This window comes from Buceros rhinoceros, unplaced genomic scaffold (assembly GCF_000710305.1).
Source record: "Buceros rhinoceros silvestris isolate BGI_N320 unplaced genomic scaffold, ASM71030v1 scaffold40987, whole genome shotgun sequence".
Classification (NCBI taxonomy): domain Eukaryota; kingdom Metazoa; phylum Chordata; class Aves; order Bucerotiformes; family Bucerotidae; genus Buceros; species Buceros rhinoceros.
In genome coordinates this window covers 8,193-18,750 of record NW_010421179.1, presented here as the reverse complement: position 1 = coordinate 18,750, position 10,558 = coordinate 8,193, and the positions used below count along the sequence as shown (strand labels likewise).

The 10,558-nt window shown below is 49.8% G+C and overlaps 1 protein-coding gene across 1 annotated transcript in view; it reads left to right on the top strand.

The window, feature by feature from the left end:
* Positions 1-7,530: 7,530 nt before the first annotated feature.
* LOC104496442 (casein kinase II subunit alpha) overlaps positions 7,531-10,558 on the top strand; it is a 9,386-nt gene continuing 6,358 nt past the window's right edge. Inside the window, exons 1-4 of the mRNA XM_010139559.1 lie at positions 7,531-7,733; positions 8,658-8,769; positions 9,629-9,730; positions 10,125-10,175. Of these exons, the coding sequence (XP_010137861.1) occupies positions 7,633-7,733; positions 8,658-8,769; positions 9,629-9,730; positions 10,125-10,175 (366 nt within the window). The 5' untranslated portion in view covers positions 7,531-7,632. The remainder of the gene's footprint in view (positions 7,734-8,657; positions 8,770-9,628; positions 9,731-10,124; positions 10,176-10,558) is intronic.

Sequence of the window (10,558 nt, the reverse complement as noted above, 5' to 3'; positions counted from 1 at the left end):
GGTGACACTGCGTGATGAGTGCTGTGGTCACCAGCCTTCAGTTCATCTCCAAACCACCGTGGGACATAGGAAAGTCTCCGTCGATCCCAGCACACAGTATGCTGTGTTAGGCTACCCAGTGTGTGATAGATGCTGGTTTTTTCCATTTGATTTTCAGAACAAGCCTAACTAGGTTCATCTTGTGGTAGTAACGACGGATTTTTAGAGCATTACATTAGAATTGGTACTTTCTGGCAGGGATTTGCACGGGGTGTCTCTTGTGCAGCATTCTGGATGCCCACTGACTGGGGAAGAGGGTTTGCAGCGCGCTGCTGCCTTGGGGGCAATGGCTGATCATGGGGGTTTCCTGAAGAAACAGTGACATCTCGTCTGCTCTGGGTCACCCTTTGGCCCCAGTAACTGTTCCTGCCTCTAGGATTGCATGAGCAGGTCAGTTAAAAACGTTAAACTCCTAGAGATGGCAGGAATGGTTCTGTTGTCTGAGTTCTCGCTAAATCCCTCTCTGTACATGAACCATAGGAGTCAAATCAGCTGCAGGATTGGCCTGTCAGTACTCCGCCCATACTGATTAATGAGGAAAATGACTGGGCCACTTAGCAGTAATTAGGAAGGTAGAACTTTCCAGAGGAGGCTGCCAGTTGACCTGATGTCAGCTGTGAAGAGCCTGTCGTGGTGCTGAACATGCCCCATCATGAGTCCTCAGGAAGAGTCACCTGGTGTTCGCAGGAGCTCAGAACGAGTCGGTTTGGTCATTTCTCTTGGAAAACGCTGTCCAAAGCTCCAGCAGCAGGAGCTTTAGTCTTACTAATGCTCTTAGCAGAAAAGAGTCTCTTCCTGTTGAAGGCCTTGAAAGTGCTTTGGCTTTAGGTCAGGCCTAAAGAGATGGGCCTGCAGAAAACTCCAGTGCTCTTCCGGTGCTCCCTGCGCAGCCCTGGCTGTGGGGACAGGGCGGAGGTGCCAGCAGAAGGGTACTGCCCTCGGTTCCTGGCTTGGGGTGTGTGGGCTAACAGGTTAGTCTGACAATTCCCAGTTATGTTTGCAGCCGGTTTTATTGGGTGGCGTTGGGAGTCTTCAGCTCCAGCAGTGTGGCTGTCCACAGTGATCTGGGGGAGCTGGGAACAGTGGTGAGAGGAGGCACGGACATGGGAGAGCGGCAAAGCCTGCGCTTGACTGCCCAGCTTTGGGGTCTTGCTGGTGTCCCTGTCCGCTGTAGCTACATGGCCTCATGCGAGAGGAGTCTTGGTGGTTTGTGTTGGGCAACGCTTTCCCTGTGCTCTGCGCTGTGAACTGGCTGAACTCTGAAAATTCTAGGGAGAGCCCATGATTTTAGGGAGAAGTGGGAAGAGAAGAGCTTCCACAGTTGAAGACTGTGACAGAACTGCTAGGAGAGCATGTGGGCACCAGTGACACTGCCAGGGCAACACGGAGAGCGTCAGCCCTGACAGATGCTGCTCTCTGGGTTGGTGAGATGGCAGAGTTAGTTTTTCCCCAAGATGAGTTTATCATAAAATACGGAGTTACAGTAAAACTGTTTTGTGGTGGGTCCTGTGACTAATGTGTAATCGTGATCCTCATATGAGGGGGGACCTCTTCGCTGGCAGAACCTGTGAGGAGTTCAGGGGAGGAACTGGTGGAGCTGAGGAAGAAAGAATCAGCCTCAGCTGGAGGCTTTTGCTAGTACAGAATTACTTCAAGGTGTTTATTCCAGTTTAAACAAACCTAAACTTTTTCCCCTAGTGACTGGTCATGTCTTGTTTTGAATTAATCACAAGCGTTCCTGTTTCTTAAGAGAACATCGGGTTCGTTCTATATCATTTGTTATTTCTCCACAGCCGGACACAACCAGCTATTTAAAAGCAATCTGGGAAATAATTTTGGTTGAAAAATGTAGTTAGAGCAGACTGCGCTGTTCCAAAAAAACACAGAGAAAAGTCTGAGTTCAAACCTCAGCTTTTTTTTTCCCCTCAATTAGATTTTGAAATCTGCTTTTCTGTTGCTGTTGTCCCTTTAGGAGGTAAGCGGTCTTCAGGAGAGGATGTAAAATGTCAGTTTTGTTAATAGAGGCTTGTTTCTATTTCAGCTGTACAACCGTAGTAAAATATAGGTTGTGAGGGACTTCTGGAGGTCATCTCTTCATCTCGTGTTGCTGCAGTTCCAGCGTCGTGGAAATAGGCAAATCAGATTCATTCGGAGAGAGAAGGTGGTTTTTGTAACGCCAGTTCCTGTTCTGTTTTCTTGTGGAGGTAAGCTGCGTTTTGGTTAACGCTGGCTGGCCATAGGCTGTGCTGTCTGCCCAGGACTAGACGTTCTCCAAACTGGGAAGAAGCGAGTGTTCCTTTGTTGGGAGGCGCAGAAGCAAGGGGTGAACAAAGGGAATCGAGGTCAGTGTTATCTGGTGACTGTAATGCTTCCACTCACTAACAAAGCACATGGTGTCAGGGGTTGGGTTTGAGCTGTTTGCTGTGAAAGGTAGTGTCTAACTTCTGGATAAAAGAGAGGAATAACCTTTGGATTCTGGACTGGGTACTGTAATTTTGCTTTTCCCAGCTGACAGAGGCTTTTCCTGTTTCCAAATGAACCGGTTGCTGGCCCGTTCACAGCCTCAGTGCGTCACAGTCACTGCGGGTAATGAGCTTACGTGGGGAAAGTAGAAGGGAGAGGAAAGTCTCTAGAGCAGTTCGAGCAATCCATGCATCTCGCGCTCTGCTGGAGGGCAAGGCGAGGGTGTCTGGGACGGTCAGTCTGGAATCAATAAAGCGACAGAAATATTTTCTTGGCTCTTTGAGTTTGGTTTGGTGCAACTCAGGGCCTGTCATGCTCCTCCAGGGCTGCTTTCTGCTCACCAAGTCCAAGTTCAGTTGGGTCATGGTAATATCCACATTTATGTGGTGTGGAACGCAGGTCCCTGGGTTCGCTCTGCCCTGTGTCGGTGACCTGGGAACTCCCAAGCAATGTTCTGCTCGCTCCGAGGGCGAGCCGTGCTGTTAGCAGCAGTCCCCAAGGAGGCGGGTGTCAAGCGTTGCTTGCATTCTTGGGTGTGTGTTTTATACTTCAAACCTCATCCACAGAAGTTGTCCCTTGGAGAGCACTGGTAGGTTCCTTGGGACACCACTCTTCTGGGAAGCGCTTGGCTTCCAGCTCGCTGGGAGACTGTCTGTGCTCTGCCTCTTACTGGTGCAGCTCCTTGGGTTTAAGGTTCGGAGTATTGTGTGCTCAAGAGAAGCTCTGTGTCAAAAACATTCCATTTAAATGGAGGAGAAGGAGATCCCAGTATCTTTGTTATTCTTGACTAAAAAAAAGAGGTGGATTTTACTGGAGGCTGAGTTCTGTTTCTCAGGAATCAGTCTGCAGGGCTTTCACGGCTGTGGTTCGTTGCCGCTTGCTGTGAGCCAGTGCCCCTGGAAGCACAGGGGACGTAGGAAATTCCTATGCTAACTGGGTAGAGGTGCTGGATGGACAGACGGATGCTTAATCGAGTACTTTGTGGAGCAGGGGGCTGCCATTGGGATTAGTGCATTGTGGCGAAGATAAAATTCCTTTTTAAAAGCGGGGAAGGGGATTGTAACAGTGGTTGAAATGAAAATGTTTTTAAAATCCAATTCTAAGTTAACACTGAGAGGCTTTTTACTGTTTTACTGAACTTTAGGCACAAAAAGTAATTCAAACTTTGAAGACTTGATCTCTTAATTAGCAGTGCTTCCAATTTAAAAATTCCTTTATGGTGGGAGCAGAATTGTTGGTCTCCTCTCTGGGGCTCAGGCACCCCTGGCTGTGGTTCTCAGTCGCGTGCGGTGCCGTGTTTGGCGTGTTCTCGTCATTGTTCTGTATGTGGGTGCTCGAAAATGATGCACTGTAAGACATCACTAATTATCACTTTGCTAATACTCGAACCGGCTTTTTAAGGACAGGCCTATGTGGGAAAACCGAGCGCTGGAACTTTGGTGTGGCGCTCATCTGGTGAGCGCTGCTCGAGGGCTGTCACCGCGAGGCCTCAACCAGAAGAGCCGTTCTCTGTCCTTGCAGAGCCTTGGCAGGGACCAGTGTCAGGCTGTAACTGGGAGCTTTGTCTTCCGCCCTCTGTGACCTCTGGTACATTGCCTAAAAGCTGGTGGCTGTGTTCCTAGCTGAGTGCTTCTCTGCCAGAGAAATGAACGTTTTCAGAGATGTGTTGTGGATTTTGCAGATGCCGAAGACTACAGTGGACATGGCAACCTGATCTGACAAGAACTAGTCTGACTGGAGTCTCTCTTGATACAAATTATTCTGCAGTTCTGTTATTTATTAATTCCTGCATTAATGACACGTTCTGTTTGGATTCTGCAGGAATAGAACAATTTACCAAGCTCAGGACACTCACCAAGGTGCAGTCACTGCTCATGCTGCAGGTTTTCTGCCAGAGAACCGCGAGCTGAGCTGACTTCCATCACTGCACCCATCCCCATTATTCGTCCCTATTTGTGTCAGTCCCTTCTGTCAGAGCTTGAATCCACTGCAAAATTATCCCTCTCTAGGGGCAGTGAAAGCAAAACACATATGAATTCCGCAGCAGTTTTAAGCAGAGATAACAAGTGGCTTTTCAGGCAGGGCAAGTTTGTGCGTGGAGGTAACTTTGTGTGCTTTAAAACCAGCTGATCTGTGCAGACTCTCCTCTCCCTGTCTCGAGAACAGCAGACGATAATACCTGCCTCCCTAAACAGGCATCATGTGCCATTCTTAGAAGCTGGCGTGGATGATTTCCTGAAACAACCCTTCTCGGAGCAGCCTGGTAGAGCACACAGCTCGTGCTAGGCTGGAGCTACGTGACAAAAAATACCCACGGTGAAATTTGATCTATCTTTAGGATGGGGATTGGTTTTTTTTCTCTTTTTATTATTTTTTCTGTGCTGAAACTGCTTTTGCTAAGCTGGATGAGGAGGAGCACTTGCATGTTCTTCGTTGTGCTTAAAAATTAAAATTGGTAAGTCATCTTAGCCAGAGGTAGGTCCAGTGAATTCCTACACAAGGAGCATTGGGCAGAGGAGAAGAGCCAGTGCACCCCCTGCCAGAAGCACAGGAGTGAGGAGAAACAAAAACATGGTGATGAAACTTTGAAATCTAACACATTTATCTGACCTAAGAGCATTCAGGTAAATTGGCAGGCTCTGCTAATGCTTGAGTGTGCTTTTGGAGTAGATGTTGGATTTCTGAGGGGCTGAGTCACGCCACATGAACGGTTTGAGGTTTGGTGGGTGATGGCTGCCTCATCTGCTGGCAGTGTGCTCTGGTGGAGGACTCACACATTGTCCTGGCTGTTCGGTCTAGTAATGCCTGCTGCTCCCCGTTGGCCAATCACTTGGCCAGAGTATCTCGGCTGTCCTTCGCTGGGCTGCAGCCTGTCACGCCTCCACTCTGGGCTTGGGAGCTGTGATGGGCCACTTAATGCTGGGGCTGGATTACCACAGCCCCGGCTACCTGGAGCTGCCCACAGCACTGGTTGTGTGTCAGTAGGTCAAACCCAGCACGCATTGCTGAGGGCCATGGGGAGGCGGTGCGGGCCGTGCTGGAGAGCCCTTGCATGTGCTTCTGCCTCCACCTGTGGTTCCGGCTGCTGGCCGAGCTGTGTGACACAGGAAAGGACACGGGAAAGGACACTGGAGCAGTGTCCCCTGGGTCCTCCAGTACCGTCATAGCCAGTGGCTCCTGTTGAGGTCCTCACAGCAGGCTCCAGGGAATGCCAGGACACTGCCGATAGAGCAGGGGTTTGCTTCTGGAATTTTCTGCTGGTGTGACATATCCTCATAGGCTGGCTCTGGGCAGGTTTCTAGGTTGTTCTGATTAATTCCTGATTAATGGGGCTGTTGCTTCCTCCCACAGTCTGGCAGTCACCTGCTTCTGCGAAGGGATAAGATCAACATAGCAAACACAGAACTGTATTGGTTCTGATGGTAGCGTTGCCCGCTGATGGAGAGCCTTTCTGCAGGCAGGGCTGCAGGGCCATACGCCGATACAGCTCCAACACGGCTTCCTTTCCTTGTGGAGGCTCTTCTGAAAGCAGAGAGATTCTCATGTTGAAGTGTTCAGAAGCGAGTCAGCTTTCACTCGCGGTGAGAGGTTGGAGAGCTGCAAAGGCATGACTTAATTTAGGACAGTGGTATGAAATAGTAGTGATTTACTGTTGTCTTAAATATTCAGAAATTGGAGTATTTGTCCTTGACCTTCAGTAACTTTGTTCTGAGTTGTTTTGACTCATGTCAGTAGTGGTGAAACTGAGATGATTTGCAGCAATTGCATTGTAAGGAGGAAGGAGCAGAGCTGCTTACTAAATCCTTTGGACAAGCAGAAGGCAAAGGAACCTCTTTAGACCGTTGCAGCACTTCTTCCGTGTTAGGATAAAGCAGCATATTCCAGCACAGAAGCTGCTGTCTTCTGGACCTGTCTTGGCTATAGGGAGTGACCAGCGCTGGTGTCCATCCCAGCAGGGCTCTCCTGGCTCTGTTGTGAAGTCTTCCGAGCCTCCAGGAGCTGTTCAGTCCCTGAACCATTCACAACAACTGGCCTTGCTGAGACCTTCCCTGCTCTCACTGCCGGAGCTGGTGGGGTGAGGTGGCTGTTCAGAGGGGAGTGAGAAGAGTAGCAAAAGCCTTCTTCAGAGTACGTGGAAATGGGAAAAATGGACTAGGAAGATCTCCTGTGTGATGCACAGGCTTCAGCAGTGGTCCTGGTGCCACATTTATGCTGGTGTTTTGTGGGGAGACACCATTAGGCTGTTTTATACAAGGCTGTGCGGTGATAAACGGGTGGGAGGGTGCGTAAAACTGAGTCTCTGACACGGTCTGGATTTCTCTGCTCTCCAGACTCCCTCTCCCAGGCGGAGCAGCCTCGCTTCAGCCAGTACCTGCATTCCCCAGTGGGCAGAAAGGGCTGAGCAGTGGTGGATCCGTTCAGTGTTGTTTTATTTTCAGCGTAGCCACACAAACCTTTGTGTGTGAGTACCTGAGAGGCTTCAGTCCTAGGAATTGCAAATAAGTCCCAGAGTTCTGATTTGAATGAAAATTGGTGTTTCTAGAAGGTGAAACTTCAGAAAGTGCCTGATTCGGGTGGCTGATTCAGGTGACCTGGCTGAGCTGTTTGCAGCATCGATCGTTAGAGCATCACGAGAGGTGGTTTCGGTGTTCTGGTTACGTGGGGTGGCACAAGGCTCTTCCCCCATGGCGGGAGGTTGCAGCCGGTGGCTTCTTCCGCTCTGGAGCTGAAGGGTGGAGGAGTCCGTCTGCACACAGGGAGCACATGGTGTTTCTTCCCTCCTGGAAAGTTACCTTTGCTGAGAGTTGCAAGGAGGGGGTGGAGAGGGGTGGGGGGATTACTCTTGCCAGCAGGGTGAGGTGGTCCCGTCCCGTGCGAGGGAAAGCAGACAAATTGTTCTCAAGCCCTGACAAACAACCCCAAGCCTGCGGCTGGGCTCCAGCCTCCCCTTCTCAGCCACTTTAAATGACAAGCTCAAATACTTTTATAGTATCTTGAGAGTTTAACCTCTGGTTTATCATCTCTCTGCAGGTGGAAGAATCCGAGGCCTTTCTCCTCTGTCCAGCTGTGCAGCTCGGGTAGCCTCTGACTTGAGCCATCTCGTCCTTCCCACCTGCCAACCTGTCTGATATGTCGGGACCCGTGCCGAGCAGGGCCAGGGTTTACACGGACGTCAACACACACAGACCCCGCGAGTACTGGGACTATGAGTCGCACGTTGTCGAGTGGGGGTAAGTCTCTGGGCTTCTTATGGATGTCCCTGGACCGGGATCGATCCCTGTAGGATCTGGTACACAGGGAGAAGTTTAACCTCCGCTGCATCAGGGTGTTTCGTGCCCTGTGGCTGATGGCTTTTGTGCGTGGTGAGCATTAGGATCACCGCTTCTCTTTGGATGTTTCTCACCAAAATTTGAAATCCCCAGCAGCGCAAGAACATTTTTAGCAGCTCCCTTAAGAGTTTGTTTTGAAGGATTTTTGCCAAGTAGTGAGGAAACTTGTCCTTACAGAGGGCAGAAAATCTTTATCTGAACAGTCTAACCGACCAGGGACACCTGAGGCAGCTTCTGACCTGGATGAGCAAAGAGACTCAGCAGTCTTAAATAGGTACCTGCAGTTTTGTGACTTGTTGCCCAGCTCTCATCCCAAGTGACTGGAAAAGACATGTCTGCTGCTTTTTGAAGGAAGGAGGTGTCTAAATTGAGCTCATGACTAAACCGCCTGAGAATCAGAGAGCGGTGACGCCGGGTCGCGGCCCTGTGCCCCTGCTGTTGTGTAGCAGGGCCCAAGTGACGTTCTGCCCTTAGCGCTGCCGCAGTTCCTGCTCTCTGAAGCATACGGTCCCCCGAGCGCACGTGGGGCTTTGTGCTGAGTCTGCATTTAAACTGTTTAAAAACGTTTTGGGCCTGATTTTGGTCTTACTGGCTCTGATTTTTAACAGCGTTACACAAGTTAAAACATAGCTTCCACACCTGTAGGGCCCAGCAGAAGGGACAGCTCTGGTCTGCTGGTGCTGAAGTGCAGAGCTGGGCTTATGTTACCTTCTGCAGAAGAAATAAGCCACCTTGTCTGGGAGGGGAGGTCGAGTCGGGGAGAGGTTTGTGAATTGGGCTGGAAGTGACTGAGCTCTTTGGAACTCTGACCTCTTGTCTCCACAGAAATCAAGATGACTACCAGCTAGTTCGAAAATTAGGCCGAGGCAAATACAGTGAAGTCTTTGAAGCCATCAACATCACAAATAACGAAAAAGTAGTTGTTAAAATTCTCAAGGTGAGCCAGGGATTGGGCAAGAGGTGCTGTCTGTCGTGAGGGGATGCCAGAAAGGGCAGCATTTAGTCTAAAACCAAGATCCTTAAAGCTGGGCTTTGGAGTGTCACTCAGTGAAACAGCTCCTTCTGAGCCTCCTCACAGAACCCTGCGCTTGGTGGTTCGGTCAAATCTCTGCCAATAAGGAATGAGCCTCTGTCTTAACCTAGTCCTGACATGCAACACATTTTTCTTGGAGCTTCAGCAGCATCTAGAAAATTCTTGCCTCCTCTAGTGACCAGTGCCCTGGCCTGGTGTCATGAGCATCAGGGCCTGCGAGCTACAGGATCGTCATCCTTCAAAGTCCCTGATCAGGTCTAGTGACTGTTAACCTTAAAATTTCCATTTCTGCGCTGCGAGTCCATTGTGCCTGTAATATCCTCCCAGGTGAGGAAGGTCTTCTGCATGCTGGTTATTCCACAGCCGTAACAGGTGGAAAACCATCATGTAGTGGCCCTTGGGTAGCTCAGGGACTTCTCAGCGTCAGTTCACCATGTGTCAGTTAAGAAGTTTTGGACGATCAGATCATGTTCAGACAGCTTAAAAAAAAAAATGCCATCTTCCTAAACCTCCTTCATAGGGAACTCGTGTTTGTGGCCGTTGGGGCTGTGTGGTTAGAAGGGATACTAGGGGTGTTTGAGCCCTTGCTGGGATGGTGCAGCCAGGGAACCACAAGGTCTGGCTGTCTGAACCTCGCTGCCAAAGGCTCCCCTGTGTTTCGCTGATTGACAGTCAGCTGCCTTGGTCATCTGGGTGTCAGGGTGACTGTTAGCCTCACGGGACTGCAGGGCTTTGTCTCTCACTGTGGGTTTTTATTCCTCAGCCTGTTAAAAAGAAGAAAATCAAGCGTGAAATCAAGATCTTAGAGAACTTGCGAGGCGGTCCCAATATAATCACTCTTGCAGATATAGTAAAAGATCCTGTGGTGAGTACAGAAGGACCTTAAAGGGTTCAGTGGGGTTATGGGTGAAGCTGCTGTGTTTGACCAGCTCTGATCTGCCGTTTTGTTTTCCCCTGCTCTTAAATCCGGCTTTTAAGCTGCTTAATCAGATCAGCTCCTGATCTGATTAACTTCCTTTAGTGGGCCCTTCCCCCTGGTCCCTTCAGCCCCTCGCTCTGTAAGGGCGAGACACCAGCAAGCTGCGACAAGTTACAGCACTCCGCAAACAGCACTGCCGGGGCTGCAGGCTCTGCCGCCACCTCCCCTCTCCAGGGGAATCGCCAGCACGACCGAGGCACGGGGGCTTCCGCAGCGTGAGGTTCAAAATGAAAACATGTTCTCTCAGCTTAACGTGGCTGCATCCTTTTCTCTGTTTCAGTCTCGGACGCCTGCCTTGGTTTTCGAACACGTAAACAACACAGACTTTAAGGTACAGTGTGAGCTTGTGTTTTCTGTGTGAAAGCTGCTCGGGATGTTGTTCTGGGGAAAAGCAAGTAAGCAGGGGGCACCACGTCATTTAACCATTTCCTTCCCACCTCGTAACTGTCTTTAAACATAAATCCACTTGGGGCAGAAGTTTGTCATTAGTCTTTTAGTACCATTTTACCACAGAAGTTAGAAGATGAGAATCCAAGTGGTATTTTAACCTTCAGAGCAAATCAGTCTCTTCTCTGGTGGACCCCCAGGGCCTGTCCTTAGGAAACATTTGGCTTTAACTGTTTACTGGAACCACTTTGTATGTGTTGACAGCTGTTTCTGTGGTTCCGTACTCCTGGGAAAAAGGATTGGCATGTTTCTTTGTCCCTTTCCCTA